This window comes from Mastomys coucha, unplaced genomic scaffold (assembly GCF_008632895.1).
Source record: "Mastomys coucha isolate ucsf_1 unplaced genomic scaffold, UCSF_Mcou_1 pScaffold13, whole genome shotgun sequence".
In the NCBI taxonomy this organism is placed as follows: Eukaryota; Metazoa; Chordata; class Mammalia; order Rodentia; family Muridae; genus Mastomys; species Mastomys coucha.
In genome coordinates this window covers 3785623-3800955 of record NW_022196895.1, presented here as the reverse complement: position 1 = coordinate 3800955, position 15333 = coordinate 3785623, and the positions used below count along the sequence as shown (strand labels likewise).

Here is a 15333-nt window from a genome sequence, read left to right as displayed (position 1 = left end):
ACAGGAACCCAATACTTGCTTAAATGAGCCCAAGTGTTGTAGACTTCCACAGCCCCAAGTGGGAGAAATGGCTCTTTGCCTGATGAAAATCTGTTGTGTCTTTGTGGGATAGCTATTTGGATATGCAGTGGATACATGTCTATGAAATTATAAACTTTACAAAGCCAGAGAAGGAAGTAAGAGGGTGTTTTAAACAACACAGTAGCATCAATTAAGGCAAGGGGCTTGGGGAAATGGGACCTTATTCTTTGTGATGGAGCAGGAGAAGGAACATCTGGAATGACAGCTGAGGTTACTTGGTTACTTGGCATTGGGAGACAGTCTACTAAGAGATTGATTGGACTAGAAACTTACTCTCCTAGGTGGACCAAACTCTAAACTCAGGGTATTAACTATAAGAGTATGTGCTAGGCATCTGGGGACAGTATGCTGTTCATCTATACTGAGAGGTGGAAAACCCAAAAGGGTCCTGGAGAAATTTCAGAAGCAGACCTATAGCAATAAAGCTGTAAGAACATGTGAAAAATTACTGAACTTTCACATACATGGAGTTTTCCATAGGCAGGTTGCTTAGGTTTATGTGTGTGTGCGGATGTGCACAAGGTGAGGGGGGGCGGGGTGGTGAGTGTGCACATATGTCTCTGTGTGTGAGTGCAGAGGTCAGATGAATATACCTGGTGTCCTGTTTCACTACTCTCAGCATATCCCTTCATATAGAGCTGCCACTGAGGCTGAAACTTACCACTCCAATGATCCTCCCTGGCTTGCTGCTCCCACCGTCTTCTCCTGTCCACTGCTGATATTACAGGCATGCAGGGCTATGCCTAGTTTTAACTTGAGTGCTAGGGATCCAAACTTGGGTTCTCGCAGTCACACAGTAAGCATTCTTACCCACAGAGCTGTCTCCCAGCCTGTTCACTGCTTTTTAAAAAAATACATTTTGTTTTAAATTATTTCCATAGCCTAGCTTTATATCTTTGGATTAATGATTTTATTCTTTTCTTTCCTCCTCGGTGTGTGACAGCTTCTACTGGATATGGTTGGGTCCCCAGACCAGGATCTCCAGGAAGCAGCTGCTGGCTGTATATCCAATATCCGAAGACTAGCTCTCGCTACAGAAAAGGCTAAATACAATTGAAATGTGAATGTACACAAGCTACCAAGTGTCCTGACTAAGGCTATACCTCTGCCTTGGCCAGGAAGCCAGAGTCGAGAAGCATTTATCAACCAGTCCTTCAAACAGCCTAAAGAAAAATACATGGATTAAAACACAGGTACTTTTTGTTGAAAATTACAAGAATCTTTTCATTCTGTTTAATGAAAAGTATGTACTGAAATGTAAAGCCAATAAATTCGTGATTGTTTTCCAAGAATTTGAGGGTATGTGTGTATGATATGGTATTTATAGTTTAACTACACTTTTGCATCTGCCATGATTTTAATAAACAGAGCTGTTGCGGTGTGCAGTTCCAGAGTCACCCATGAGTGTCTTGAGAGCCCCTTTCTGTTAAACTGATCTGCCCATCCCGTGCTTCTAGCCTGGTCTGGCTGATCACTTGTAAGCCACAGGAGAGTTCCGAGGAGATGTGCTGATTTCACAGATGGTTGTTAAACAGAATTCAGCACTAAGCAGCTGCTCTTAGCAAGAGCATTCTGAGGTCATCCCAGACTTCTCTGTACCATCAAACACCCGAGACAATAATGTGCAACTGTCACCGCATGGCGGCATGTGAATTGCAAGGACAAGGAGTCCTTTCACTTTGGGACAGACGAGTGTAAACAACGATATGTTTCATTTCCCTCATGGCCAGTCACCAACACTTTTATTGAAATTAATTTATGCTGATGTAAGGATAATATTATTTTACATAAAATTACTCTGAATTTCTCAACTTATTTCCAGCACATGAAGTACTTTTAAAAAGTGGTTACAAAGGATTAATCACATTTTATCAGGTTAAGAAACATTAGGGTGCATTTTTTAAAAAAAAATCACATAATGTAGCCTCGGTGTGCTGAAATGTTTGGGAACTAATTGTCTCAACTTTCTAATGGTCGCCAGAAAAACAGCTTTGTTTGCATCAACTCAGAGAGCCAAGGATCTCCGTCAGAGAATGCTTTAGTGAGCAGGCAAGTCCATTTATTGAAATATATATTAGGTACCGAATATATCATCTTTTGGAGAAAACCATAAACTTAATTGAATTCAATGTAAATAAATCGTACAAAACAAAAAGCCGGCACGGGATGAATGTTAGACCAGTAACAGAGGCTCCAGTTTAAAAAAAAAGAAAAAAAAAAAGGTAAGTGCTTCTGCGAAGTTTAAGGCTTCATAAAACACTCACTCTTTGCTGCTTTTTGGAGAAGAATATAAATGAGAATAATTCGAGGAAGAAGGCAGTGTTAACTCTAAGGATTAACTTTAAAGAGTAGTGTGTGTCTGCCAACTTCCCATACTAGATATTTCTAAAGGTCCCATGCTGACATTTTTGTTTGACAACATTAAAAATGCCTAGGCGGTGGGTGGTGTTAGCCACAGGAACTGAAGGAGCATTAGGTTGTCATTGAAAGCTCACCATCGACCTCAGGTCTTAACATTTTCTGTGTCCTTGGGTCCTGGAATTGAGGGGAAGCAAGAAGGAAAAGGACCGTGAAGGGGACGTGTGACTACTGACTGGAGGACTGTGTCTCATGATGCCCCTGGTGTTTCTGATATTATGGTTAAAAAGTGCAAAATAAAAGCCACAGCCATCTTAGAAGAAGCTGCACACTTAGAAATGGATAGAAGCAGCATGAAGATTGTCTCCTGTGTTTTCTTAGTGAAAGCATCCACTCAAACCACCAGCACTGTAGCGCCTTTTAGGATAAGATGGTGATCTTAAGCGTCAATTCTGGGCTTATTTCTTGTGAAAGGTTTTATAGAGATTGCTGATCTTACTTTAAAAAAAGGCGAAGCCTGCAAAGCCCCGTCTGTTTTAGAGGATGTGAGTGGGAGCAATGATCACTCCCTTGGTCAGTGAGGATACACTGTGAGAATATTTGTGTTTTCTCCTCCTTTGGGAGGGTTTTTGTGATATTTATTTTGTGCTGTGGAGGCTTTAATTCTTTATGATTTTGATGAGGAGTTTCTTCGTTTTTATTTTATCTGGATGTACAGAGAACAAAATATGCCCTCTGGCTCCTTCAGTTCGGAAGGGGTTTAAGGTGGAATTTTAATTATATTTCCTTTGGGAGACCTCTCTGATTGTTGTCCCATTTGCAGGCAGAATTTACTGCTACCAGGATGACTTGCACTAAAAAGAACTTGTTTCTTTTGAAACGTTTTTTGAGTCCTATAAATGAATTGACAGTTCTCTTAGGGCATGGCTTTGTGAGTTATGTTTTCTCCTCGACAGACTGCTACCGCTGCATCTCTAAAGCATTCACTCAGGTCTAAGAGAATGATTTAAAATACTTGGGAAATCTGTTCTCATTTAGGACAACAAGGGTGTTGGTTGCTGATGCACGGCAACAGAGAGCTGCAAGTAAGGCCTTTCTTTTTCTTTACTTATTACATTAGATCAACAAGATACAATTTCCTGGTCCAAATGGTTTAAGTTGTTTACTCTAATTTTATTCCATGAAAATTTAGGAATGGAATAACCTATGCTTACTACCACAATTCAATGAAAATATTAAGAATATCATGTGTTAAAAAACTTCACTACTTTGGATTCAATAAGCGTTCCTAAAGTAATGATCCACATGTACTGAAGTGTAAAAATGGAACACTCTCCCTAAATGAGAATAGACTGGATAGTAAACTGGTTTTATGTGGTGCTACTGTATTCAGGTACGGCATTAGGTACTTAAGCTTTTTTATCACGTTATTTATTTCATGGTGGGGTTATTCGCCTTGGTGGGAATATAAAGGTCAGAAGCAACGCAAAGTCAGTACTCTCTCCCTATCATGTGGGTCTGGGCATTGAACTTGGGTCATCAGGCCTGGTGGTATGCACCTTTACCTGTTGAACCAGTATTACCCAGTATTAAGTTCTTTTGATTTTGATTGATAAAGAGAGGACTCATAAACTAGATTCCCTTAGTGGGAGACTATATCAAAGTGGGGACACCTACTCTGCGGGGGTAACTTTGGAGGGCATGACAACATGTTATAATTTTGTGTGCTTTGCTCTGCCACACGGTCTGACCATGATGCTTTATCCTCCTCACAGGCCAAAATCAATGGGCCAGACAATCAAAGTAACCTGTTCTCTTTAAAATTCAATTTTTCTCAGATATTTCTTGTAGTGCTAGAAAGTCAACAAACAAATTATGTTCACAATAACAGAAATGATAGGAAAGCTAGCTTTGGGTCCTTCTATTAGAGTTCAATCCCATACTGAAAGTATGTCTTAGAATAATAATCACATACAAAGGTTTACAAAAAATATTGTTAAATTTCAGATAGATTCTGAAGTAGTATATAGCTTGAAATGTTTGTTTGTTTGTAAGTCATGATCTGAGGATATGGCTCAGCTGATAAAGATGCTTGCTGCCAAGCCCGATTATCCAAGTTTAATACCAGGGACCTCCATGGTGGAGGAAGAGAAAGTGACTCCCACAAGCTGCCCTTGGACCTCCACATACTCACTGTGGCGTGAATTCACCCATTTTCCCAAACACAATAAGTAAATAAATAAACAAACAAATAAATAAGGTTTTTTTACAAGATCTTAGAAATGAGAAGAGTTGAAGGATAGAAGGGAAATTAAGAGATGTAATCAGACTATATTATACACATGTACAAAACTGTGAGATAATAAAATTAATAAAAAAGAAAATGTATATTTTAGTCACAAAGAAAAACTACCTGGATTTTATAGCATCCTATATAGTAAACATAATTTGTTTCCTGTTTCACTCATCTGGATATTTTAGTCTATGTTACAATGTATACTTATCACTTCTTAAAAATATAAACACTCTCAATTAATATTATTTAGCAGCATGTACAGTAGAAAAGTCCCATGTGGTACCTGAGGAGGCCAGAAGGCAGTGCTGGCTCCCCAGGAACTGGAGTTAAAGGCAACTGTAGGGAGCCCTGCGTGAGTGCTGAGAACAGAACTGGAACCCTCTAGAAGAGTAGCAAGCACTCCTAAAAGCTGAGCCACCTTTTCAGACACTTAACACGAATCTCAAAGGAGATACCGTAAGTTTATAAATAAAACATGCGATACATGCATAATAAATGGAATTTTTTGGTTTTTTTAAAACTTTTATACATTAAAAAAAAAAAAGCCAGGCAGTGGTGGTGCATGCCTTTAATCCCAGCACTTGGGAGGCTGAGGCAGGCAGATTTCTGAGTTCAAGGCTAGCCTGGTCTCCAGAGTGAGTTCCAGGACAGCCAGGGCTATACAGAGAAACCCTGTCTTGAAAAACCAAAAAAAAAAAAAAAAAAAAAAAAAAAAAAAAAAGGGTGTTTTAAACATAAGTATTATATTACATGATTTCTACTTTTATCCTTCCCCTCCAACTCCTCTGGTGCCTGCCCTACTCCCTCTCAAATCAATGACCTCTTCATTAATTATGTAATTATAAATATTACACACTTAATAATACCATACATATAATATAATCTATTACACACATAATCCCATAACTCCATTTAGTGTTGTTCTTATGTACATATGTTAGGTATTGGAAAACCACTCTAGAAGACTAGTTTTCCCTCTCAGAAGCCATTACTAGCCTTAAAAGAATTGTAATTTTTGCAAAAAATTTGAGATTTTGAAAACAACAAATTTACCACTTGTGAAATTCTCAAGATAAAAAAGTGTGAATAAATAAGAGACTTATGTGTGTTTTCACTGATCATGTCATGCTTAGCTTTTAAAATGTTTCTATGAATTCTTTAGGTCCATATGCATTTATCATATTCACCCCGCTCCTCCTTTTAATACCCTGCAGATCCACTGCATGTCCTTTTAACTTATTCTATAACCCACTAGGTCCAGTTGTGGAGTTTATATACTTCAGGGAATGGGGCCATCCACTGCAGTGGGCTACAAAACACTCGTGTAAGAATTTTAAATCACAGTTAAAACTGGCACAGCACAACTAAGACATCTCAAAGTGGTCACAGTGTAAAGTCTGTCATTTATTTGTTTTTATCAGTCAAGCATCTGGATTCACATTCATTCCTTCATTCACTCTCTATTTCTGTCTTTGTGTCTCTCTTGCTCTCTCTGTCTCCTCTCCTCTCCCTCTCCCTCTCCCTCTCCTTCTCTCTCTCCCTCTCCCCCCCCTCTCTCTCCCCACCCCAGCCTATCTCAAATTCACTATTATAGCTGAGGGTATCCTTGAACCTCTAAACCACCCTTCCTTACTTTCCTTTTTTTTTATAAGATATTTTATTTACATTTCAGATGTTATCTCCTTTCCTGGTTCCCCTTCCCAAAACCCCCTATCCCATCCTCTTCCCTCTGCTCACCAACCCACCCACTCCTGCTTCTCTGTCCTGGCATTCTCCTACACTGGGGCATCAAGTGTTCACGGAACCAAGGACCTCTCTTCCCATTGATGCCCAACAAGGCCAACCTCTGCTACATATGCAACTGGAGCCATGGGTCCCTCCATGTGTACTCTTTAGTTGATGGTTTAGTCCCTGGGAGCTCTTGGGGTACTAGTTAGTTCATATTGTTGTTCTTCCTATGGGGCTGCAAACCCCTTCAGTTCTTTGGGCCTTTCTCTAGCTTCTCTATTGGGGACCCTGTGCTCAGTCCAATGGATAGCTGTGAGCCTCCACCCCTGTATTTCTCATGCACTGGCAGAGCCCCTCAGGAGACAGCTATATCAGCCTCCTGTGAGCAAGCACTTGTTGGCATCCACAATAATGTTTGAGTTTGGCAACTGTATATGGAATGGATCCCCAAGTGGGGTACCAATAGCTTATGCTCTAAGATCAAGAATTGGCAAATGGAACCTCATAAAATATCAAAGATTCTGTAAAGCAAAGGACACTGTCAATAGGACAAAATGGCAACCAACAGATTGGGAAAAGATCTTTATCAATCCTACATCCAATAGAGGGCTAATATCCAATATATACAAAGAACTCAAGAAATTAGACTCCAGAGAACCAAATAACTCTATTAAAAAGTGGGGTACAGAACTAAGGAAAGAATTCTCAACTGAGGAATACCAAATGGCTGAAAAGAACCTAAAGAAATGTTCAACATCCTTAGTCATCAGGGAAACGCAAATCAAAACAACCCTGAGATTCCACCTCACACCAGTCAGGATGGCTAGGATCAAAAACTCAGGTGACAGCAGATGCTGGTGACATTGTGGAGAAAGAGGAACTCTCCTCTATTGCTGGTGGGACTGCAAGCTGGCACAACCACTCTGGAAATCAGTCTGGTGGCTCCTCAGAAAATTGAACATAGTACTACCAGCTATACTACTCCTGGGCAAACGTAGTCCTTCTTTGAAGGGGGAACAAAGTACTCATGGAGGAGTTACAGAGATAGAGTGTGGAGCAGAGACTGAAGGAAAGGCCATCCAGAGGCTGCCCTACCTGGGGATCCATCCTCCTGCACTTTCCTAGTGCTGAGATGACAGGTATGCAACCACACCCAGTGACTGTGGTGCTGGGGGTTGAGCCAGGGTTTTGTGAATGCTACATAAACACTCTGTCACCTAAGCTTTATATTCATCCCTGGGATCTCAATCTTGACATCATAGAAAAATGAAATTCTTGAAATAGCAGGAAGGGTTGTTGATAGATAACTTCACACCATTGTTTAAAGTAGAAGAGAATTAATTTTGTTTGATTTTGATGTATATGTCCAAGATGAACAATATTGTAATTGCCTCTTAAATATTCTATTGGTGTATATTATCAACCCAAATATACCAATTACAAAGTATTCATAGTATAAGCCTGTAGACTTCTGTATTCCTTTGATATTTGGGGATTTTTGCTTTGTACTGTTTATGCCTAAACTGCTCCCTTATTTCCATCTAATTCCAACATCTGCTTTCTCCAGTCTAATTTCTACATCTTGCTTCCACTCCCATTTTCCCTGACAAAGGATTATTTTATTCTCCAGCTCTGAAAGTAGTTTATTCTTTATATTGTATAAGTAAGAGATGTAAATGTTTCTAACGAGTAATCTTACAGCTGACTGGAAATCTTGAACTAGATGGACTTCTTGTGCTCAAACCAACATGTTCCTTAGTGAATCCTGCAGGACAAACACAAGCTCTCCTCTCTCCACTCCATGCTACCCATTAGCTGCTAAGAGACATATATCAGGATGGGTTACGCACACCTGAAGACTAAATTACTTCCATGTCTGGGAGAATAAAAAGGCAAAGACTTTGGAGGCTAGAAAAGACAAATAAATCATTGCTCCCTGTCAGACAGCTGTTCTTTTTATGCAAGAGAAATTCATATTTTAAGTAGTCTCTCAAATCTAAAAGGTGTCAGCTGTACTGGCTTGCCTGTTCCCAGTGCCCGTAGTAGGCAGGATGTACACTGTCCTGCTGTGCCAGGCTTATTTCATTTTTTACTCTGAATTCCAGTTTCTCCCTCATTGTAGCACATGTCTAAATCCCCTCTCGATACAAAGTTGAATAATAGCCCACTGGGTACATAGAAACAGATTTTTGTTTATCTCTCTGTCTACTGATGAACCTACTGGCAGTCGCCAGCATTTGGGCTATTGTTCATGACTGTACATAAGAACATAACTGCTTATTTAGGACCCAGCCTTAGAGTCTTTTGCTTATATGCCAGATTGGGAGTGTTGCTGGAGCTTTGTTGTCTGGGCTGGGTGTTTTCAGGTTCTTGGTGCCCTTTTCAAAGAACTGAAGGCCACAAATTGCAAAGCATGGAACTCAGTTCAGAAGCAAGGTGATGGCATGGATCTGATGCACAGCAAGAGCTTCCTAATGGCTCTAAGAGGAGAAGTTAGTTGCTAAAGGGTGTGCTGATATGAAGTTGCCTCTTTTGATTGATAGGCTTGGGTTGCATAAGCCTTTCTTTACTGAGTAGGTCCTTTCCCATGATGCATTTGATTGTAGTCTTATGTACATCCAGCCACACATAGGCAGAAGATGGCAAATAGGAAAAATGGGGAGTTTCCCCTGAAAGTTCACTCAAAGTATGGTTTGCCTTACTGCCAAGCACCTACAACTGGCTCAGGGAGGGTCATTTCACTACCCTTAGTTCCTGAATGCGTTCCAGAATGTTCCTAAAGCCCATAAAATGGGCATTAAAAGGGGGATTCTAAGGGAGGAGCTGTCTTTTACACTGTTCGGAGTAAGGTGTACAGGCAGCTTGATGCAGGTAACGGTGTCAGGCCACTAGATGCATTGTTAGTAAGTGAGGTATGTGGAGCTAAAGTCAAATGGAACTTCAGGTTATTAAGCTATCCCTATGCTTGTCTGCTTCCAGAATAGTATTTTTTAGGAGAACTATTCAAATCTTAGAAAAGCTGGTTTAGGGTATTCTAAAATTCAAAATAAACCCACACAGAATGTCTGTGAAGGACTCCCTACTAAGTATGGCAATAGTTTCACATCCCCTGACTCATTAAACAAGAACCCACTTGCCTTTCATGGTCTGAGTGTATCCTTCCAAAATTAACATGCTGGGTCTTCCGAAGAGAGTGGATTTAAGAGGCTGGGCCTTTGAAGGGTGGTTAAGTTGATATCACTGTAAAGGTGGCCCCAGGAAACCTGCTTAGACCCTCTGCCTTTCCTGCAGGACACATGGAAGGCACTAGGGATGGGCAAGGATCCCTGACCAGACACCAAATCTGCTAGGGCTCCCTTAGCAGACCACCCAGCTTTCAGGACTTTGAGCAATGTGCCTGTTGTTTATAAATTGTGAAGCCTAAGGTTTTTATTATAGCAGTCTGAGCAGACACTCACTTAAGCGACTGCAGTTAGTCTGACTTTAATTTTGAATGAGCCCATTTTCCCAGGTGCCTAGGGAGTGCAGCATTTAAGAAGCACAGTCTTCATTTTGGAATGACAATGAAAGCTCACAACTAACTTAATCAAGATACCCTAAACGGCAACTGGAGCTCTCCTAAGTTCCACTGTGTGATACTTGGATGTTCCTGAAACATACATGCAAGGTTTGTTACTACAAACCTTGAGGACCAACTATTGCTCTCCAAAGGAAAACAAAGCTGGTAGCCAAGAAGAGCCTGTGCTGGATCCTGAAGTGATATTGGCGTGAAGCAGACATCAGTGTTTGTTCAGTTTGCACTGGGATGTAATGAAAACGGATGGGCGAGCAGGTGTAGATGAGGATGCCCCACTTGTACATGTTTCTGTCTGCTTTCACTCTTCCCTTCAGCATTATGCCTCTCCACTTGCAGAGAAACTGGTATTGCAGCTAAATTCTGTGCACAGAGGATCTCACAATTAGACCACAGGTTTGCTTGCTTAGAAGGAGAGGCTGTGTTGTGGGAGGTGGCTGTTTTATGGTTTTTACTGAGTTTTGACGGTTCTTCCTGATCTTCAGTTGCAAGGGTTGAAACAGTAAGGGATCACTGTGATGATTTCATCCTGCTTGACACCATCAGCAGCTGCTGATTTAAAACAGAAGACAAGCAAGTGCTTTTTAATTTAAGGCCAGTTTGTTTGGGCTGCTCCTTAGCTGAACTAATTATGAGTTAAAACAACAAACTGGAAGGTGTAAGGGAAGGGAAGTGTTTTTGTCTGTGCTTATATATGTGTTACGAGTGTGTGGGACAGATGTTTGAGACAGCTGTGGTAAGCCAAGACTCACGGTCTGTCTCCTGCTCTGGGGCCTTCAGAGTCACACTGATTTTTCCTCTGCTCTGGCCAACAGTTTCCCTTTTTTTGATAATAGTTTCTCACTTTCCTCAAAGAGGGGCGGGGTCTTACATTGGTCCTTTCAGCAGAGGACGTGTGTTTCAGAGAAGGCACGAAGGATCTCCTCAGAAGTACCAGAAAAGTCTTCCTGTGGTTCTCCATCAAACACGACCCCTTCCCTCAATAACAGAACGGGCACATCCATGCTTTCTCTTTCCTCCATCCACAATATACTCTGTTGTACACATATACATACATATATACGCCTGCACATATGCAGGCTCATTTAGGGTCTCAGTCTTCTCAGGGCTGTGAATTCTCGGTCTTCTCAGGGCTGTGAATTCTCGGTCTTCTCAGGGCTGTGTATTCTCCGGAGTCTGAGGAACACGCCCAGCTGCACAGAGTCATGCCTGAGGACTTAGGTGGCTGCCCTGAACTCACGTCAGCGGTCTGTTCTCTCATCATGCAGGCTGGGGTGCTTAACTGACTCAGGCTTACTCTGAGTAGTACCCTCACCTACTTCTTGTTTCTTCAAACTTCATAGAAGCCGGAGCTTCATAGAAGCCGGAGCTTCATAGAAGCTGGAGCTTCATAGAAGCCGGAGCAGCCTGGCTTCCTTCTCTATTTGCACTCTTGGACATTTGCTTCCCTGTCAGAGGGATTTAACCCTCCTCTCTGTGCAACAGAACTCTTTTCACTAGCATTCTGCATCATTCTGCATCTTCAGTAATGAAGCTCCTGCAAGGCTTGGTTGCTTGTGTAGCAACTCGGAAGTCTGAGGAAACCCGCTCTGCCCTGGGAGTCCAATCCAGTGTGTTGCTAGTTATATGAAGGCATGGGTTTGAAAATGTAGTTCAAAACTACAAACTGAGCCGAGTTCTTTGTTCTGGGTGGCATCTGTCTCCTGCTTCTGGCAAGATGGTATCTTCAGCCTTCTGGCTTAAATAAAGAAAAGGCCTCAGTGGCTGAAAAACAACCAACTAACCAACCAAATAAACAAAACAATGGAGTCTGGAAATACTATGGAGTAAAAAGACATCATATGGCATTTTTGAATATTGCCACTTGCCATCGGCCAAATGGGACTATGAAGGGTTGCTCTCCTATCTCCCTGAAGCTCTCCTCTCATGGTCCCTTCACCTCCAGTAGATCCAACAATTTCTGTTCTGCTTCACACAAGCTTTGCTGCTATCCAGCTCTGCAGATCAGCTGCTGTAAATGGTTTCTACTTTTGAGGTCTGGTGAAGGGAAATTAACATTTTTCTAACACCAGATATGAACTCAGCACCAGACTTTCCTCAACATCCTTTTTCCAAAGGACCAACTAAAATGCAGAATATTGCTTGTAGAAACTACAAGTGGTACCACCTGAGACCAGCTCCAGCTAAAGGGACATGCTCTGATTGGGGGTGGGAGTTGGGGCTGCAGTGCTCCAGTTATTTTCTTCAGTAGAATTTTTATAAAATTAGCTTGACCCACTAAGCATGGTACTGGTGGCTTCCAGGAACCCTGAACTCCCATATGACCTCATGATGCTGATCAGTGATATTTCAACTCTCCCTGCCTCACCACCTTGCAAGTGGCAATATGTCATCCCTCACTGCTCATGTGATCTTGAATCTATTACACAGCCCCTTTCTACTTCATTTCCCCAGAATGATAGCTTCCAAAGGCAAATACGAGTGGGAATCATTTACTTGCAACTCTTGGATTGTGAGCGGAACCAAAGAAAGCCTTACTCTGTGTCCGCCCTTGGCTCTGGCCATTCCCCCAACCAAGCATCGTCATTGACTCACATTCTCCCAACCAAGCATCACCATTGACTCACATTCCCCCAACCAAGCATTGTCATTGACTCACATTCTCCCAACCAAGCATTGTCATTGACTCACATTCTCCCAACAAAGCATCGTCATTGACTCACATTCTCCCAACCAAGCATCGTCATTGACTCACCTGCCATGTTGGACATTTTCTGTCTTACTGTGCATCATCTCATCCAAGCTGCTCTCATTCCCAGCATTCTCTACCCTCACTGCATTAGTTATTTTACTTCTGTGACAAAATACCTGACAGAAACCACATAAGAGGGGAGATTTATCTTGGTTCACAGTTTGGGGGGAATGTGCCAAGGAAGGCTTAGAAGCAGGATCAGCTTAGCTGGTGCTGGTGGGAGCTTGAGGCAACTGGTCAGATCACAGCATCAGACAGGAAGAAGGGAGCCTGGATTTGAACAGTATTAAAAACTTCCAAAGCCCCACTCAGCAACCTATTCCTGCTAGTCAGCTACCACGCCCTAATGGCCCCAGAGCACAGCTGCGTAACAGACACCAAGTGTTCAACTCACACACCTGCAGGGAGCATTTTGCGTGCTAACCATGAGAGTGCCATCCTCCTAGATTAAAATGTTTCTGTATCAGTTAGCTCTTGCTGCTTAAGCCACCACTAACAGCCATTCCCTGAAGTTGTGATTCTGCTGGCCAGCAACTGGGACTGGACTCCACCTGCTTGAATCTACTGTCATTTGTAGGTTGGCTCTGTTTTGCTTGGGTTTTGTTTGTTTGTTTGTGTGTTTGTTTTTTGTTTGTTTTTTTCTGCTAGGCTTTAACATTGTCTCAACCATGATATCTGTGCTAACCTGAACCTGATCCATCCAGTCTCTCATCCTCTGATGAGAGAGTCATCTGATCTGACTAGAGTCAGCCAGCCTGGACTTGTGGAGGTTGAGCTGGTGTCTCATGGATCAAACAGCAGCATGGACCAGTTCTTACAGGATGCCATACACACTGCCGCTGCTGCTGCTCTGCTGCATCATGGTAGCCAAGGCAAACATCAAGACCTTCTTGACTAGCAACAATCACTTTCATAGGTGTGTGTGTAAAGGTTGACATCACAAAACATGAAATCACCTTTGCTCCTGGAATTATGATAATTTCATGTTTTACCTTTCTATTTTTTTATTAAAAACTTTTAAAAACAATTTATAAGGATCTCAGTTCTAGAGAAACCATAGATAGATAGATAGATAGATAGATAGATAGATAGATAGATAGATGTAGATAGATATAGATAGATAGATATAGATATCTTATGTATATATCTCCTCATGCCCTCTTCTACATATGTTGATCACTGCCTGTAGCTCTGCATCTAGGGATGCAGCATCATGGGTTTTCATTTCTCTCTCTCTATTGGCATGTCTCCTGGTGTTGTTCCTATATATATCTCACAAAGGTGACCATACTGCTGTGAGTTCTTGAGATTATCAATTTTTATTTTTAACACATGCTATTATAATATAATTATATGTAGTTATAATTTATCCTTAAGATAAGTAAATGGTATAAATGTATTTTGAGTTTATTTTCATGCATTTCCCCATAGAACTACATGAGCACATACACTGTAACACCTTAATGTGTGTTGAGATGGGTTTCCTGCTACTTTGACATTTGCTAGAGAGAAGCGGGCCAAGCACAAACTGTGAAATGGATTTTAAGGGGTACTGGAGGCAGATGACTTGCTGCAAAATGTGCCATCAGGCAAAGCTCCCTTTTAATTCCGTTTTTAATAGTGGTAGGACTGGTGAAGAACTAAGGAAACTGAACCTTCTGTGAAAGTCATAATATTTTGTTTAAGTATAGCGTTTCTTTCCTAAGGAAAAAGAAAGAAGCTGATGAGGAAAAAATAATCAGTTCTGGAAAAGCAAATTCCAACAAGTGCATGGTGTTGGCAGGAGAGAAGAAAGGAAAAGAGCATCTGAGTAAGAGATAGTCGTCCCCAGACCTGGATGCTCTTGAAACAGAAGATCCTGGCAGGTGGACACCCTGACAGCAAGTGCAGGGCAGGCAGCAGGGTGCCAAGTGGCGTGGCCAAGCCCCACAGCATCCTCAAAGGCAACTTAAAAACCTACAAAAAGCATCTAGCCAGATCACCAAGGATGAACAAAAAGGACCCTAAAGTTGTGGAGATCACATCAAAGGGATGAGATGATGTCATGTGGGGGAGGTGTGAAGGACACCAGGAAATTCTTAATCAAGCACTAATAAAAACCAAATAATGGCTGACCATCTCCGGTGTAGGCTCCTGAATTTCAGATGATCCTTCTGCTGCCTGGCTCTGCAATCAGTGTCAACAAAGGCACTTTCAGTTGCAAATAGAAATCCTGGCTCAAAATGAAATTTTATCCCTTTTGTTCTGGACCTGAAGATCAAACAAGGAACCTGGCTCAAGATACTCGCCCCCCCCCCAGCCACACCCCTCTGGGCCCCTCAGAGTGACCTTTTAAAGTAGTGGAAATTTACTGGCTCAAGAATATGAAAAGGTCAAAGCCAAATTGACCTTTAGGAAGTTTGATTGTGGTTTGACTTGTATTCTGAACTATGCTTGGCTCTGCCCATGGCTGTGGAATATTCCGTATTTTGTGCTGCTTCTTTATATAGAGATTCATGCTGCGTTAGGCTTCATATAGACTGAGAGGTTGTGGTAGCTCTGCAT

General features: G+C 41.7%; 1 protein-coding gene across 3 annotated transcripts in view; it reads left to right on the top strand.

Annotated features, from left to right (window-relative positions):
* Positions 1-1373, top strand: part of Armc4 (armadillo repeat containing 4) — a 197158-nt gene extending 195785 nt beyond the window's left edge. For all 3 annotated transcript variants that reach the window (XM_031364932.1, XM_031364933.1, XM_031364934.1), the window contains one exon: positions 1025-1373. In XM_031364932.1, the coding sequence (XP_031220792.1) occupies positions 1025-1138 (114 nt within the window). In that variant the 3' untranslated portion in view covers positions 1139-1373. The remainder of the gene's footprint in view (positions 1-1024) is intronic.
* The last annotated feature ends 13960 nt before the right edge of the window (positions 1374-15333 follow it).